This window comes from Acinonyx jubatus, chromosome D1 (genome assembly GCF_027475565.1).
Source record: "Acinonyx jubatus isolate Ajub_Pintada_27869175 chromosome D1, VMU_Ajub_asm_v1.0, whole genome shotgun sequence".
NCBI lineage: Eukaryota > Metazoa > Chordata > Mammalia > Carnivora > Felidae > Acinonyx > Acinonyx jubatus.
The window spans coordinates 11,304,873-11,323,177 of record NC_069390.1 but is presented as its reverse complement, the minus strand read 5'-3'; the positions used below and the strand labels follow the sequence as shown (position 1 = coordinate 11,323,177).

The 18,305-nt window shown below is 43.0% G+C and overlaps 1 protein-coding gene across 2 annotated transcripts in view; it reads right to left on the bottom strand.

The window, feature by feature from the left end:
- PATL1 (PAT1 homolog 1, processing body mRNA decay factor) overlaps nt 1-17,973 on the bottom strand; it is a 31,940-nt gene extending 13,967 nt beyond the window's left edge. The window contains exons 1-10 of one of the 2 annotated variants that reach the window (XM_027045793.2): nt 17,811-17,973; nt 15,794-15,905; nt 8,423-8,640; nt 8,051-8,131; nt 7,221-7,415; nt 6,195-6,296; nt 4,927-5,016; nt 4,495-4,712; nt 2,556-2,645; nt 25-205 (exon numbers count right to left, since the gene is read on the bottom strand). In XM_027045793.2, the coding sequence (XP_026901594.1) occupies nt 25-205; nt 2,556-2,645; nt 4,495-4,712; nt 4,927-5,016; nt 6,195-6,296; nt 7,221-7,415; nt 8,051-8,131; nt 8,423-8,640; nt 15,794-15,905; nt 17,811-17,825 (1,302 nt within the window). In that variant the 5' untranslated portion in view covers nt 17,826-17,973. Of the gene's footprint in view, nt 1-24; nt 206-2,555; nt 2,646-4,494; nt 4,713-4,926; nt 5,017-6,194; nt 6,297-7,220; nt 7,416-8,050; nt 8,132-8,422; nt 8,641-15,793; nt 15,906-16,897; nt 17,027-17,810 lie in introns of those variants that run through there. The other variant, XM_053203134.1, reaches the window with a different exon arrangement.
- Nucleotides 17,974-18,305: the final 332 nt, after the last annotated feature.

Below are 18,305 nucleotides of genomic sequence, written 5' to 3'. Positions count from 1 at the left end.
GTGAGGGACTGGTCGGTCACTTACCTGGTAATAAAAATCGTCCAGGTAGGGGTCAGTGCTCTGTAGCTGCATCATCTGGATTTTAGAGACCCAGTCTTTCTCTCGCTGCAACATGAGGTTGGCGTAGGGGTCCTTTCGGAGATGGTCCTGATGGCTGCTCCGGTGACTTCCTCGATCTCCCGCACCATTAAGACTCCGATGCTGACTGAGAAACAAACATAGGGCTCATTCACTCCAAGTCAGGGCATTCCTTGGGTCTCATAACAATGTGGGAACAAACCAGGCCAAGTTAAAAAAAAAAAGATGCCACTTTGCTTTCGTTAAAAGGGGAGAACTGAGTCTTGCCGGAATCTGAGGAGAAAGAGCTATGCAACACACACTGAGGGAAGCAACGGAGATCGGAGTGCCTCACCACGTGCTAAGCCCTCTCACCCGTGGCCTTCTGCTTAAGCCCTACAGGAACCCTAACGAGTGGGGAGTTTTATTTTCTCCACTGAAGACAACAAACTGAGGCCAAGGAGATGTGAAACACAGGCCAACGGACTCCCAGTCTATACACTTCTTTTTTAACTTGTTGAAAATCATGAAATACTTCAAATATAGAGAAAAGCCCACAATAAACATTCACTTATCCACCACCAAGACTTAGTGGGGAGAAAAAAATTGCCCAAACTTGCATATATAGAAACCTTTTAGTGAATAGTGAGAGGCTCTCCCGGTTGAAAAGGGGACAGACCGTGCTTAGTTCTAACTAAGAAGCTCTATAGAGTTTTACGCAGGAACATTTAAGTAACATACTGTCACAACATTCACAGCTGAAGGCCCTCTTGAACCCCGTCTGGACCCTCGTTTCCAGCTTCCCTCCCTTCCCAGAGGAACCACCATCCTGACGCGGTGAGAACTCTCCCTGAAATGTTTTAAGACTTACTGCTTGTGTGTCCATCTTTAAATGTTATACAGTATTATTCTCTGTGCCCTTAAGTTTTACATAAATGGTACTGGATAAGTTTCTTCCAATTCAACATCACCTTCTTCGTAGGCATCCATGTCGACAGCATACCCAGGTGTATACCAAAAGGGACAACTGCTAGGTTGCAGTGTATCCACATTTTCAACCTCATTATTTACTACCAAATTCTCTCACAAGGGGCTGTAAAACCAACATTCTTGCCAACAACGAGTGTTGAGACATTTCAAATTTTGCTTATCTGATGATGTAAAATGGTCATCTAATTTTAATCTGTGTTTTCCTGATTATAAGTGGGCTTGAAATCTTTTCTTTGTTTTTGACTTTCAGGCGTCTGACACGATGTTCAACAGCTCCACGTGTTACTCTGTGCTCGTCACGACAAGTGCTCTCCTTAATCCCCATCCTCTACTTTCCCCGGCCCACCTCCCCTCTGGACACCACCAGTCTGTTTTCTAGAATTCTGAGTCTGTCTCTTTTTTCCTCTGTTCGTTTGTTTTGTTTCTTAAATTCCACATATGAGCGAAATCATATCAGCTTTACTAAGGTATGACTGATACACAACTGTGCGTATTTAACGTCTATAATTTTGTACATTTGGACACGCGCGAACCCTTTCAACACCATCACCGCACGTGGGGTAACAGATGTATCCCATACCCACCAGGGTTTCTGGATCTCCCACTGTTTTTTTCTTGTTGTTCTTGTTGTTGTTGTTGTTGTTTGGTGGCAAGACATTCCACATGAATGAGATCCACCCTCTTAACAAATCTCAAGCATGTAAAACCATACTGTTAACTACAGGCACTACAAGTTTCATATTTTCACACAGTCAAATGTATTGATCTTTTCCTTTAAGGTGTGCCCTTTTCATGTCTTATTTTAAGAGCCTCTATTTTTTTCCCCTGCTGAAAGTATCCTAGAGCTTCTTTGAAAGTGAGAAGGAATTACACAAACAGAACCACAAAACTGAAGGTTAAAGAAACCTCAAAGTTATGTTTACTTTTCTTATTTTCTGTATATGAATGATCATAGAGCACCAGGTCTGTGAAGTCAGGACTCTGACATGTCCTGTTTTTCTTTTAATCCTCAAAACCTACCACAGTGTCTGCTCTACAGCCAGGGCTGCCTATGTAAATACACAGTTATATTTGTGAATGAGATTAAATTACAGGCAAAAATAGAGTGACTTGGTTTTACTGAAGACTGAAGTTAAGGCTAGCCATTATGCTTCAAAGTTACCTCTGAGCTGAGATTATAAACAAAAGGTAGTTAAGAGTATGGTAAGAACTTGGTAAGGAGTATAAAAATCAGATCTAAATTGTGTTTCTGATGGGGATGCCTGGGTGGCTTGGTTGGTTAAGCGACCAATTTTGGCTCAGGTCATGATCTCATGGTTCGTGGGTTCCACCCCACATCAGGCTCCATGCTGGACGTGGACAGCCTGCTTGGGATTCTCTCTCCCTCCCTCCCTCTCTCTGTCCCTCCTCCACTCGTTCTAAAATTAATAAATAAACAGAAAATTAGTAGCACTGCCAAAACTACAAGCTGAGTTAAAAAACCACAAAGGAGCAGGATGAGTACTTACTTTCTGTTCTGCTGCTGCCTCTGATGCAAGAGCCGACGGTGCTGGGGATGGAGGTGAGTTGTGTCTGGTCTAAACATCGGGGCCTGAGACCTGAGAAAAAAGGGAAAGGTTTCCAATTCTACTGTTCTGATGACTTGAAATTTTAGAGAATGTTGTCAGTACAGGGTAACTTCATACATGTCCACCCAAGGGAATGTTCAAGTCTATTCTCAGATCTTTCAGAAGGAAAAGACAACTGTGTTTTTACATGTCTTCTACAGAGATTAATTCTCAACTCGTAAGAAGAGGATCATAAAATCTGAGTGAATTAGCAGTAAATAGTGTAACTATTTTTCTTCTCACTCCTGTTAACAGAAGTCTCTTAAAAGATTTAATGTGCTTATTTTGAAATCTTTGGGAGAGACATTGAAAATATATGTGATTAAGGAAGACACTTGTTGGAATGAGCACTGGATATTAAACACAGGGGATGAACCACTGGAATCTACTCCTGAAATCATTATTGCACTATATGCTAACTTGGATGTAAACTAAAAAATAAATTAAATTAAAAAAATAAAATAGCCCCCTAGCATTCCACACCAAAAATAAACAAGCAAACAAATAATTGCTGCCAAAAAAAAGAAAGAAAGAAGGAAGGAAGGAAGGAAGGAAGGAAGGAAGGAAGGAAAGAAAGAAAGAAAGAAAGAAAGAAAGGAAGGAAGGAAGGAAGGAAGAAGAGAACATATGTGTGGCTATCAATTTATGTCAACTTGGCTACAGGTTATGGTACCCAGCTGTTTTCTGGTCACACACTAATCTAGATGTTGCTATGAAAGTATTTTGTAGATGTGATTAATTAAGAATTAATCAACAGGGGGCGTCTGAGTGGCTTAGTTGGTTAAGCATCCGACTTGATTTCAGCTCCAATCACAATCTTGCAGTTCTGTGGGGGTCGAACCCCATGTTGGGCTCTGCACTGTCAGTGTGGAGCTGGCTTGGGTTTATCTCTCTCCTTCTCTCTCTTTCCCTACCCTGCTCACACATTCTCTCAAAATAGTTAAAAACCTTAATTAAGAAAAAAGATGACCTTTGAAAATGTGGGTGGGCCTCCCCCAACCAGTTGAAGGCATTAAGAGCAAAACTGGTATTTCCCAGACAAGAAGGAATTTTACCTCAAGACTGGAACACAGAAGTCCTGCCTGAGTTTTTGTTTTTTAATTTTTTAATTATATTTAAATCTAAGTTAGTGAACTGCCTGAGTTTCTAACCTGCCAGCCTGTCCTACAAATTTCAGACTCAACTGCAAATTCAACTCTTACCTGAATTTCCACTCTGCTGGCCTGCTCTATGGATTTCCTTAGCCATTCCTTAAAATTTTTTCTTTATGAAGATATATACATATATACATATATATATATATATATATATATATATATATATACACACATACATGCGTATGTGTGTATATACATCTTAAAGATTGTTTCTCTGAGGAATCCTGATATGATACAGTATGTAATAAAACATAATTTCCCTAGAAGCAGGAACTTGAACCCCTGTTATAAAACCAGAGCAGAAGTGAGCAACCTAGCTAGCACTCAGATTAGCATCTGTATTGTATCTCTGTTTTTAACATACGGTAATTCTTAAGCCATAAGCACTTTGTGCGTATGTCCGAGTGTTTGTAAAATGGATATAAAGTGAGACCTGAAAGAGGTTAGAAGAAATAAAAGAGGTGATTAACCAGCAAGGTGCAAATATACACAGGAAGCATGTGACTTTAGGGAAATACTAATTTGGAAGAATGCCTGGAGGCTGTCAAACATTTCTGTGTTTGGCAAGTTGAGGATACAAGAACATCTCAAAACCCACCCCTTGCAACCATCATGAGGCCTCTGTATTGTAACACTAAGCCTCAATGACTATGACAGATAAACAGTGGCCTGTGTTTGCACACCTTAGGTTTTGCAGGTGAGGCCCTGGGCCGGGGGTGTGCTGTTGGGGAGGCGGTGGGGCGGGGGGTGCAGCACTAAAGAAGGCACGGAAGCCCGGCGCTGGGGGCAGCACCTGCCCCACTCGCCCTTGCAGCAACTTGGGATTCATGGCGGCAAGCGGGCTACCAACAAATCCAGGAACCCGTGCAAACTGGCTGGGAGACATCCGTCCAGGCGGCAGCTAGAAAGAGGGACAAGATCTCAGATTTAGTTCATCAACAAGTCCTCTTGCTTTTACAAAAGTGAATACGATTTCCATCAATAACTTTGTTTGAATAAAGTGTAGGGAAAATTGGGAGGCAGTAGAGACTGATTAATGGCAAAGAGGGACATCATCTAGTAAATGTCAAGAAAGTAAGAGAGCTTTTTGTGAGCTGGGCTAATCATAGCCTTACCTGTGCTCCTCCCAGAAGCTGTGCTCTCTGGAGGGGGCTGAGGACAGGAGGAACACTAGGAGGGAAAGGGTGACCCAGCAGGGAAGAGTTCTAAGGGGGAAAAAAAAAAAGACAAAGTTATATGCTTTCTGCGAAACAGGTAAATCAATATAACAGAGAATTCGGTAGGAATGCTGAATAAACTTGGATATAAAAATGCTCAAACTGTATAGTCAAGCTACCCATGGAAGGAATACAAAAGAGAGCAATGCTAGAAATCAGAAAGCATGATGGGGCAGCTGGGTGGCTCAGCTGGTCAAGCATCAGACTTCAGCTCAGGTCATGATCTTGCAATACATGAGTTGGAACCCCAGGTGGGGCTCTGTGCTGACACTCAGAGCCTGGAGCCGCTTCGGATTCTGTGTCTCCCTCTCTCTCTGCCCCTCCCCCACTCATGCTCTGTCTCTCTCAAAAATAAACAAACATTAGGGGCGCCTGGGTGGCTCAGTCAGGTGAGCGTCCGACTTCAGCTCAGGTCATGATCTCACAGTTCATGGGCTTGAGCCCCGCATCAGGCTCTGTGCTGACCGCTTGCTCAGAGCCTAGAGCCTGCTTCAGATTCTGTGTCTCCTCTCTTTGCCCCTCCCCCGCTCACGCTTTTGTCTGTTTCTCAAAAATAAATAAATGTAAAAAAATTAAAATAAAAAAATAAACAAGCATTAAAAATAAAAATAAAGGGGCGCCTGGTGGCTCAGTCGGTTGGGCATCCGACTTTGGCTCAGGCCATGATCTCACGGTCCGTGAGTTCGAGCCCTACATCGGGCTCTCTGCTGACAGCTCAGAGCCTGGAGCCTGCTTTGGATTCTGTGAATTTGTGATTCTGCTTTGGACTCTGCTCCTCCCCTGCTCATGCTCTGTCTCTGTCTCAAAAAAAAAAAAAAAAAAAAAAAAAAAATTAAAAAAATTTATAAAAAAAATTAAAATTAAAATTAAAAATAAAAATAAAAGAAATCATGAAGCACGACACTCATGTAACTTGAAAAAAGGAAGTGACTCTGAAAAAGGACAGGGACTGAAATAGCAGGCCAGGCCGAGTTTGGACTTTCAAAGATACAAAAAAGTTCAGGTAGGAAACAACGCGATGAACCAGGTCTATTTACCTGGGGACCGTAAGATCTAGAAATTCAAGCACGGAGACTATGAAAAGCTTGATTTAGGAGCTGCCTATATATGAGTAGCGCTCAGAAACTACATGCTGCGTGCTTTCACGAGATTGTAGAATGACATACCGGGACACTGCAGAGCTGGTTTGGGGACGCCCTCTCACTGTAGGGAGCAGGATAGCGCGGTGGCATTGGGGGCCGGACATGGACAGGCTTCGGACACAGGATCTATCAGGACAAACATATACACAACTACACTCAATGAAGTCAGTTTTTCCTCCACCTACACCCCCTCCCCTCAAGTACCAGTAGACACGCGAACTTAATGCAAAGCCCTACTTCTAAGCAAATCGCTATGGCTGTGGGTTCACAGAAGAACCTTTGGTTACTTCCTCTCATAAACATCAAGCAACGTGCCACTTGCAACTGAAGAAGATTTAGCTAATTCTCCAGTTATCCCCACCCTTCCATGCTATCTGAGGGAGGTGCCAGCAGATATTCTGACTTGCAAATTCTCTGCAAGAGGATATATTTTGGTAGCAGCGAGGGAGAAGGAATGATAAGAAAGCTGGAGGATTAACTAAGTCCTATTCTGAAGCCCCTGTGATATGGCCGCCATGCTCAGCTCTTTTGTGATACATTGTGACTCCACCGTTTCATAGGATACTGAGCCTAACTAGGCCATACCAACACCACCCTCCCCCCATACCTTCCAAATTGGCCTTCCTTTTCAGCTGCTGGTTTCAGGTGGAGGAAAGTCTATGGAACAGGACTGCACAGGCTCTAGGGAAAGCAGGGATATCTTAAAGGTAAAAAGGGATGTGGACAATGCTGTGTGTTCCCACTCCCCCCAGCTTTCAGTTACCTCTCTGCCAATGTTTTGGGCAGCCAGCAAAACACTCTGAAAAGGATACAGATGCTAAATGTGCTTAACTACCCTTTTTCTCCCCCACTTAATAGGCAGCAGCACCAGGAAAGGGCATTAGGGAATGTGTCTCTTGTTTGTACTAACTTCTCCTCTAATTGGCTACTTCTCTTTCTACTCTAATGCCTACCCCAAACGTCCACCCTCCTCCCAGCATCGCCATTTTCCCAAATAATTTTGCCCAGATTCCCAATATCCTGGGCTGAGTGCCTGTTAATGAGAGGTACCTGTTGGCTGAAGCTGGGTACAGCCATCTGCTTAGGTGGGGTGCCTATGGGGACGGCTCTAACAGGAGGGCTCCCGATGACAGGTGACGTGGACCGCCGCGGCAAAGCACGCTCAGAAAGGTCCCGATCATCTTCTGGGCCCTGTGGGGGCCTCTGAGGCAGGGCATATTCTAATACAGACACTGTAGGCATTTCCTAATTAAGGAAATAGTTAAAAAAAAAAAAAAAAAAAAAAGAGCGAGAGAGAGAAGAGAAAATTAGCTCATAGCCAACTTAAAATGTTTTAATAATCCGTACAGACGCCAAAAACATCTTGAGAAATTATTTTTAAGTTTGATTTCTATTTCACATCCAGTAACATTCACTCTTTGGTATACAGTCAGTCCTCTGAATTTTGAGAAATGCACGGAGTCATGGATCTACCACAATCACAAAGCACAGTAGTTTTGTCACCCCCAAACTTCTGTTATATTGTCCCTTAGTTGATCCCTCCCAACACCCCCAACCACTGGCAAACACTGATCTGTTCTCCATCCCCACAGTTTTGCCTAGAAATGACTGAAGTAATCGAATCGTAAGCTAACAAATTTGAGTTCTAATGGCTCCCTTTCAACCTTTTCAAACTAAAGCACGGTAAAGTGAGCACAGCCACGGAGGCTGAGAAGTGTATGATCAACAGGGACAGCTCCGAGTGCTAGGTTGAGTAATCAGCATCTTAACGGCACAGGACACACATCTGTGTGTTGTTTCGGTAAGGAAAGGGTGACAACAGGAGCCAACCTGGAATCTGCGGATGCTAGGAATTTGTGTAAAGAGAAAACGCTTAATACCTGAGTTAGCAGTGGTCCTCGGATTCGCCTCAGAACTTCAGATCCATCCCAGATGCTGGAATTGAGACTCCCTGGTTGGGGCTAACAAAAAAGGAAAACACATACACAAAGTCTGGAATGGTGTGGGCTTTCTGGGCATTTAACTGCTTTTGGTGAACAAGGTCCCAAGAGAGTCTCAACTGCTTGAGGATACAAAATCACAGCATTCCAGAATATACATTATTCCCTACCTTCGACTGCTACGATCAGGAACTACGTTACCAATTTTTAAGGTACAGGTAAGTCTCTTGGGATGAAACAATATGGCAAAGCTCAATACTTCACCTCAATCACCAGTCTGCTATAGTTCTCAAATCACAGTAGCTTACTCACTTGCAGGACTGGTCTGGTCTGCACTGCCCTCATGATAGCTGGATCTTCTAGCTCATTCTCAATCACCATCTTACTGAGCCTTTCTGCCAGATTCTCCTCATGGTCACCCAGCAAGTCCATCTCATCCCTTTCTCCATTGCCCGTTTGTTCATTAACTGCTGCTGGGAGCTTCTCTTCCAGTTCAGCCAGGCGCTCATGTGCTTCCTGCCAGTCATCATCTAGAAGGAAATCGTTAGGAAGAAACACAGTTCATATTGGGACTAAAAAGTTTCATGAAATTCTTCTGGGAACCAAATGAACAATCCTAACTTCAGAAGACAGTAAATGTCCACTTAGAGACATGAACTACGGTTTAAACTGAGAGGTACATGAGAGTGGGCTTTTCACTAAGGACAAATAACATCATACCAGCAACAAAGTTGGAGCACTTAGAGTAATAGTTGAATACGTTATCAATGGCATCCAAACTCTATTCCGAAAACAATTTCGAAACTGGTGATAGGGATGTACATGACATCCTGCTGGTTTTGACATTCTATGACGTTTTGGGCAAAAAAGGAAAGTTAAAACTCACTGCATTAGCCTATGCTTTCTTTTAGGTTATAACTGCCATCCTCTTTACAAGCTCTCAAATCCATTCATTTCATTCAATTAATATTCATTGAGCATCTATCAATGCGGTTAAGTATGGTTTTAGGCACATGGGACAGATCAGTGTATAAAACAAAGACCCAGCCCTCCTGCAGCACTCCTTCAGGGAGGGAAGAGACAGAACAGACAATACATGTATCGATTAAGTACATTCAACACTATATCAGAAAATGAAGCCCTGTAGGAGTGTAGAGGAAAAGCAGCAGTTTGAAAACATTAAAGAGGGTAGTCACAGGTACCCGTCATTGTGAGAGTGACGAGTGAGCAAAGATTCAAGAGTAAGGTAGTTAGCCATATGGACAGCTGGGAGAAGAGTGTTCCAGACAGAGGGACAGTCCGTAGGAAGGACTTAAGATGACTGATGATTCTGAGAGACAGCAAGGACTGTGTCTGGATTAGAATGATCAAGGGGAAAGAGCTGAGAGAAAAAAATGAGGCCAGATAGGCAGCAGGAGGGAGCTCCTTCTGGGCCTTTTGGGCCACTCCAGGGGGGACCCTGGAGGTTTTGATGTGGCTTGACTTTTTGAAAGAAATACTCTGGCTGCTGTACTGAGAACACATTGGGGATTTGGGGGGTGGGCGGGGAAAGGAGCGGAAATATTGGAAGCCTGGAGGCCTGCCAGGTGACTACTGCACACGTCAGGGCAAAGGTGATGGTGACTTGGACCTGGGTCCCGTCCTCTTCCATTTTAACAACGTCTCTGCTATTCCTGGACACTATACAGCCTGCGGCACTGGCACTAGGTTTTCTTCTCTTTTTATGCTGACACAGCATTATTTTTGAGTCCTGCTGCAGCACAGACACAAATTTTCAGAACCCTTCACCAGCTTCTCTATAAACTAGACCATTTCCATCACTCGGTCTCCAATGCTCCTCAACCTCATCCCTCCATTCTGCTTCCACCGTAAAAGCTCTATTCACTATTATGCTCTTTTCAGTATTAAAATTCAGGTTATCTTTCCCCTCCTCATGGAAGCTTTCCCTAAACAATCTTTTCGTTTCAATGCTGCCTTCACCTCATCTAAACATGGAAGACTTTCAAACACAAAAAACTCACGTATTCATATATATCTTCTTACTTTAGTTTTTGTTTTTATGTCCCATAAAATTCAACAGAAAGGATAACAGGTAATTCTTTTTATAACTAACATTAGAAACACAGGATTCTGCAAGTGTCCTCCATGGCAATCCTTCCACATGACTTTTCTTTACACCTCATTAAAAGAAAGAGGGAAGGAAGAACTAAAGGCACTATAACAAGAAAAAACAAAGGTGCCTGATATACAATAAGGGTATAATAAATGGTAGTCACTTAAAAAAAAAAAAAGAGATTTAGTTAGATTTACTGATAATTTTCTGAGGGGCTCATGTTAAAATTATCTTTTTTTCCCCTCTGCTTACAAAGAAAATACATGTTTATTAAAAAATTTAAACATTGGGGCGCCTGGGTCATTGGGATGCCTGGATGGCTCAGTCAGTTAAGCGTCTGACTTCGGCTCAGGTCATGATGTTGCGGTCTATGAGTTTGAGCCTCGCATCGGGATCTGGGTTGACGGTTCAGAGCCTGGAGCCTGCTTCAGATTCTGTGTCTCCCCCTCTCTCTGCCCCTCCCCACTCACGCTCTGTCTCTCTCTCTCTCAAAAATGAATAAAGATCTAAAGTAAATAAATAATTGAAACATCACACAAATCTGTTACTTTATTATAGAGTTCCCCAGAACTCTACAGGTACCTTAAGTTTTTTAGATGCAAACTATAAAGTTTAACTTGTTTCTTTGTATTTTTTTATTAAAAATTTGTTTTAATGTTTATTTATTTTTGAGATAGAGACAGAGAGAGAGACAGAGCATGAGCAGGGGAGGGGCAGAGAGAGAGGGAGACACAGAATCCAAAGCAGGCTCCAAGCACTAAGCTGTCGGCACAGAGACCAACACGGGGCCCAAACTCACAAGCCATGAGATCACGACCGGGGCCAAAGTTGGATGCTTAACGGACTGAGCCACCCAGGTGCCCCTTGTTTCTTTGTATTTAAGCAATACATCCTGTACAGCTTTTCATGCACACACACATGTATATGACTACTGATAATATTAGCTCATTCTTTTTAACACCTGTATAAGATTCTATTCTATTGATATACTAATTTAATTGATTGCTTGCTGATGGAAATTTGGATTATTTGCAAATTTTCAATGTAACGATTAACACTGTAATGAGTGTTACACAGGTCTTAATATCTTAGTATATGTGCTGCTGAAGGGGGCACCACAGATCTTAACATCTTACGCAAATATTTACTAAGTAGGCAGCAAAGTCCCTTGTAAGGTCAGATTATAAACATTTAAAATTTGCTATTTTTATTACATAACAATGCATCACCTAACACTAGTGATGCAAAAAGCAAGGGAAGGGAGACTTTCAGATGTACAATTTGGTATGATCAGAACCACTGTCTAGTCTTCGAGCACTGTGGTATATCTGAATGTACTATTTGTGGTAAAGAAAAGAATTCACTTTAGATGAAAATTATAGTATTATCAGTTACCCAGAAAAATATTCTTAAAGATGAATGTGATTAAAAATCAGTTGCGACATTAATATTTGTGTCATCTTTGCTAAGGAAGAGTAAGCTGAGCAAGTTTTTAAAGGATTGTTTTTTGCAATGTTACTAACTTGGGGATGCCAAAAGATGAGGACCCTGTACAATCCTCAGTTGGGGGATTTTTTTTTAACATTTATCTCCCCAGTTTAAGAAGCTAATTTGTTAGCAGACAGATCCTAATGCAGAAGAATTCTAACTTGAGTTGTTTTCATTCACCACCTCCCATACTCATGTTTACTAGGATTACCAGATCCTACCAAAGACAAACAGTGTATTTGTCCTTAATAATACATTTTAAAAGCACTGGTTAAATAGCCATATTCTGTGAGAATGGCTTTGTTGTGAATGGACTGTCACTGTTTCAAACATGTAAATAAAGAAATCTACGCCACAGAATACTGTCATCTTTATTTTGGATCTTCTTTGCTCTTGTGAAAAGTCATGTGAAGCAATATGTCAAGAGATCACATGCCCTTACTAGAAGAGGATACCTCACTCATATCTTTTTCAAATGACCTAAAAATAAAGTTACGTATATATGCCAACACTTGACCTCAATCCACAATGGTCAAAATCATAAAGGCTAGGCAAAAGAATACCAGAGAAATGAAGAAAAAAGAAGTTATCTGTTTTCTGTTAACTAATTAATCTATACCCAGATGTGGGTTACTGAATTCTGGGCTGCCGTCTGTCTCTGGAATATTTTTGAATAAAAACAAAATGAAAAGGAAATACAGGTGAGTTAATGTTAAGGCAACTTAAGTCCCTAAAGATTTTAACAGCTATCAATTAAAGGGAAGTGGAAAGAATGGGGAGCCTTTCCAAGTAGAGGCAGGAGATTCCCAAAGATTCCTCACCAACTTTAAACATAACTGGTAGTTTACACTGATTGCATTTATAGTTACTTAACCTCTCTCACACTTTGCTTCCTCATTTGTTCAAATGAACAAGGTTCTTGTGAGGATTAATTATATATATATATATATATATATATATATATATATATATATATATATATATATACACACACACACATACACACACAACATTTATAGTGGTGCCCAGCAGACAGTAAGTACTTTGTAAGTGTCAACTTTTATTTTTAGAGGATGAGTGAAGATTACTGTGGCCATTTACTGCTTTAAGATGATGTAAATATTTTTCCATGCAGAAGACAAGCACTAGTTTCTTACGGAAAGGTGACATCAGAGCATTTGCAGCCAGTGACTTAAAATAACTACTGTACTAACAAGTATCATTCAAGACACTCACTCCTTGAGTTAAAAACCATCAACCCATAACATGTCAGAGGTCTGACATTTTACCTCCTGGTTTAAATTCTTAAATTTTTTTTCTTAATTTTTATTTAGTTTTGAGTGAGACAGAGAGAGGGAGAGAGGGGGAGAGAGATTGATTGATTGAGACAGAACGTGAACAGGGGAGGGGCAGAGAGAAAGAGACATAGAATCCATAACAGGCTGCAGGCTCTGAGCTGTCAGTACAGAGCCCCATGCAGGGCTCGAACCACTAGCAGTGAGATCATGACCTGAGCCAAAGTTGGATGCTTAACCGACTGAGCCACCCAGGCGCCCCTCCTAGTTTAAGTTCTTTATACCACCTGTACAAGTGTATTAAACAAATCACAGGTTGACTTAGCAATTTTTTAAAATAAATCTGTGTAATATTTATATCAAGATATCATAAAGAATTATGATTTTAACTTTAATACAAATATATCATACTCCTAAAGGAGAGGGCTCATATTTGGAAATCTCTTTTTCTAATGTTTATTTTGAGAGACAGAGAGAGCGAGCGAGCACGCATGCATGCAAGCAGGGGAGGGGCGAAGAGAGACAATCCCAAGAAGGCTCCGTGCCATCAGCACAGAGCCTGATGGGGGAGGTTCGCACTCACAAATTGTTGGATCATGACCTGGGCCGAAGTCAACAGTCAGATGCTAAACTGACTGGGCCACCCAAGCACCCCTAGAAATCTCTTCTCCATTATAAACTTTGATGAACAAGGAAAGTCTTTCTTAATCATTTATGCCCTCAGGTACAAACTGGGCTAACCATACGCTGCTATTTCACTGCCTTTACTTTTTACTACCTGTTCTTTTACTGTGTAACCCTAGGGGCTTTTTCAACATGTGTGTGCTTTTCTTTTTTTCCATCATACAAAATACAGTTCTGCACACTCCAATGTCCTTTTAAGGAAACATTTCCCTCAACTTGTGAGGAACGGAGAAGCAGAAAGATTGCCCACAGCACGCTGGAAGTCAACGAGAAGAGGCAAGATTATTTCTCTTCTGTCCGGGTTCAAAACTGAGGGCTTATTACTATGCTGTTTCATCTTAATGTAACGTCTGTCAGTCAATTCCATCAACTTCATTTAACAGTGACGAATTTGCTGAAAAATGGTAACAATCAGTACAATACTTTAAGAGAAAAGGAGTTCCAGAAACAAGCACACAATGCTTGTAACTTCTATTGTGTTCTATAGGTTATACACTAAAGGAACTTCCAAATCAATTTGCAATTCACACCAGTTCATTTGCAATTCTATCCTTCCTCTCTTCTTCGGTGATCCCCATGGAGAGAGAACAGCATCTTTGACATTGTCCTTCTCTTGGCCGATCTCATCTCCTAAACTATGGCTATAATCCAAATGGTCTTTGGTTTCCTTCTGTAATCTGTCTTGCTTCTACCTTAGACACTTCTCTTGCTGCTCCTGATAGTGGCAGTTGTAGATCTCTACGGAATTCTGTAAGCCTCGACTAACGAGCAAACTCTGTTATTTTTGCCAGTTAATTCAACATAGTCTAAGTTTTAATCAACTCAAGCTACTTAGGTCACTGCAGAATGAGTCACCATTATCACACCTCTAAGATCTCTTATTTGTTTTTGATATTCAACATTTTAAGATTAGTCACTATTGCATAATTTCCTCTTGCTACTTAAGTTTGAACAATGTTTGTTGCATAGACAGAAATGCCGATTCCAAAGAAATCACATATAGTTACACATCCCAACAGAAACACTGTTATTGCTACTTTTCAACGCCAACAGTTAAAGTAAAAACATTTGCACTCTTACCTATTTATTTTTTTTAAAGTATATTTTATTAGTACACTTGTTCTAGGATCTCTAATTCTCGAACTTTATCATATAAGCTTGCTCCCTAAGTCTCCCATTTTAGTAATTATAACTCTGAGCTATGTTACGTTTAGTTTGGCTCTTTAGTTTTTTACCCTTTTCCAATTCCTAGAATATATGTTCATATCCAGGGATGAGAAAATTTCATCTGTGCACAGCACTTTTCTAACTTATGAAGACTTCCTATCACCACAATTCTTGGAATAAAATGCTTCCTATTTTACTGAAGATACTATAAGGCAATAGCAGGGTCATGCAATATACCACTGGTTAATTGAATTTCATTGTATTTATTTTTTAAAGTTTATTTCTTTATTCTGAGAGGGAGAGCAGGCATGGGAGGGGCGGAAAGAAAGGGGGGGAACGATAGGGAGAAGAGAGAGGGGGAGGAGGGGGAGCGGGAGAGAGAGAGAGAAAAAAAATCCCAAGCAGGCTCCACATTGCCAGCACAGAGACTGATGCAGGGCTTGAACCCACAAAACGTGAGATCATGACCTGAGCTGAAATCAAGAGTTGGACGCCTAACTGCTGAGCCACCCAGGAGCCCCATGAATTTTAAAACATACACACTCAAGTCCAAGTTTTCTCTTAGTTAACTGGTTTTCCAAAAGTTACATGTTCCACAAATAAAAATTTCCTTCTTCTAGGATTATTTTAAATCTTCAGAAAATGCCTACTTGTCTAACCATTTGCATTCCTTTTAGCATCCAACCTACAGCTACAGGTAATGTAGCCGGAAGGGAAAGGGCTCAGAGAACATCTGGTTTTATATATGAGGGAAAAAAAGAGGCCCAGGGAGTGGGGTAGATGCTTCCAGTGAGGACTGAACTATTCTGAGACCAAGAATACAATATTTTGCCCAATTTGTGAAGGCAGTTACTCCTACTAAGATAAAGCACTTAAAAGAGAACATTTGAAAAGAGCAAGAGACCAAGATGACATTCTAAGAACACTGTCACTTACCAACTGCACCTGACCCAAACGTATCATCATTGAATTGATCAATCTCTTCATCTTCCTCTCCCAAGCCCTGAAAGGCATCTTCATCTTCGTCCAGAGGACAATCCTCTAAAGACTAAAAAAAGAGAAGAGATTAACTATTCATGAAATTCACACTCATGAGTAACAATGTGAAAAAGTCATTGAAAAAAAATGTTCATTTTATCTTCCCCATCATCAGAATAGCTTCATTATGACCTCTTGTAGAGACAGCATTTTTTCTATGCCCAATTTCCTTGACATTGGAAGATGTCAGCATCTTCTTTCAGTTTCTCTTGGCCCAAACACTCCGTTTCTCCATCAAGAATCTAGTAATGGTATTTCTTTGCATAACTAAGGAATTAGGCCCCCAACTTTCTTCACATCACTGGTTAGAGTAGTAATGACCGCTGAAGATGCACACTTTATTATTATTTTGCTTGAGTTTTAGAAATATTTTTCAACATTAAGTATCAGGTTTCCCATATTCACGTCAAATTTGCAACCATATTTCGTTATGCCCTTTTAAGGTTTTCTGTTCATTTTCCATCCTGTTTTCTGTAGGCCCAAACTCTGGTGATCAAACAGAAAGCTAAATTTTCAACCCCAATCAAGAGAACTCTGGAAAAGCTGTGATACGGTGAGTTCAAGTTCTGGCTCCATTCGTACAAGTGGTGCAAACTTGGGCAAGTCATATTCTAGTTAACGCAGTACAGACCTCTAAAGTACCTATTGTGTCTCAGGCTCTGTGTTAGGCTCTAGGTGGTAACAAAGGGACAACACCTCAGTGAGGATAAAATGGGGCAGAGATTTGGCAAAGACCCTGGACTGCTCCACAGTGCTAGATATTCCCACAACCACGTAGGTCCGTTCCCTTTTAAATATTCCCCCCTCGGCTACCGTTTTCAACGGACTTATTTTCCAAGTTTTCTTTTCTTTTGGCAACTCTGCCTCCTGCATCTCAGCATCTCTCTCCATGTTTACATCAAGTCAGTTCATCTTGAACCCTTCCTATTGTGTATGTGTCCCCCAATGTCCAAAGACTCAGGATCACAGCACCACCTATCAACAGGCAGGTCTGTGACATACCTTGCCAGGCTACTTCTTCGCTAGGCTGTCCCCGAAGGAAAGGTTAGGCCAAAGGGCCATTCCACCCATCTTAAGCCCTCCCAAACTTACACAAAGCAGGCATACAACTGCCTCCACGTTACAAGCAACTCCCAGCTGCACGCCCTTCAAAATCACAAAGATCCACTTAGCCAAATCACTGCTTTTTTCAATTGTAGAAGCTCTCAGGGATCACCTAGAGCAGCCCTTTCAGTCTACAAATCTAGAAACTTTATGTCCAGAGACTGGGAGTTGCTCAAGGTCATACAGTGAGTTAGCGGTCGGGTTAGACCGTCGCTAACTTGACTGTCGCTACATTCCCGGGATGGTCACCAAACCCACGTCCCCCCCCACTCGCCCAGAAGGAACTTCTGCTGGACACGCCCCCTCCCAACTCGGGGAGCCCTCTTTGGTAAACAGTCTTCGGCCCCAGAAAAGGGCAAGTCCGGGCACCCCCTGACCCGCTGGTTGCCAGTGCGCACGGGTATGTAACTGGAGGGGAGGTGGTTCCGGGTCCAGGGCGGGAAACGTGTTTCTAGGCTTTCCCGGGAGACTCTTCCTCAAGCCGGTGGGTGCGACGCTCTCCCCTCCGCGGCTCCTCCCGGGGTGGGGGTTGGGGAATGGTCTGGATACGGTACTTAACGGGGCCCTCGCCACCCCAAAACAGAGGCCAACTCTTCCGGCGGCAACTGATAGGACAGTCCCGCCCCCTGGAGCCTGCTCACCACCCTCGGATTAAACCCGCGACCCCAGGCCCCAAGCGCTCTACTCGGTCCCGGCGGTCCCGCCGCCAGCCCCCTCCTCCTCCAGGGGCGCGGGACGGACGCGCAGGGGGTGAGAGACGAAAAGGGGCGCAGGAGGGAGGGAGGGGTTACTTCCGGTCGCAAGAGCTCACCTCGTAGCGGAACATTCTTGGGGAGGGGGGGAGGGAGCGGGGAGGGGAGTGGGGGAGGGAGGGAAGAGGCGCTGACTCGCCGGGCTCCTCCGCGCGCGGGTCCTCCACCGGCTCGCGACCCCTGGCCGCCGCCGTACGCCGGAGCGTGCGTGGGAACGTGCACAGGCGCGCCTCGGGGAGGCCGGCCGCCCCGCTCGGCGCCCGGCGCGGCGGCTGCGCGGGGACAGATTTGGCGTCCCGCTTCCTAGTCTCAGCGGCGGGAAGGAGGTCCCGTGGAGAGCGACTGCGCACGCGCCGCCCGTCGGGGGCTTCCTCGCGAGCCGGGCTCGCAGCTCCGCCCCCGGCTGCTTTCCGCCCGCCCCGCGCTCAGGTCCGAGTCACGAGTTTTCCGTCACCGACGGGGCGGAGAAAACCCCTGTGATTGTCACAGGATATGGCTTTGAAGAGTCCCCGGTTTAGCCCGAGCTGGGAGAAATGGAGGTTCCCGGGGTGTTT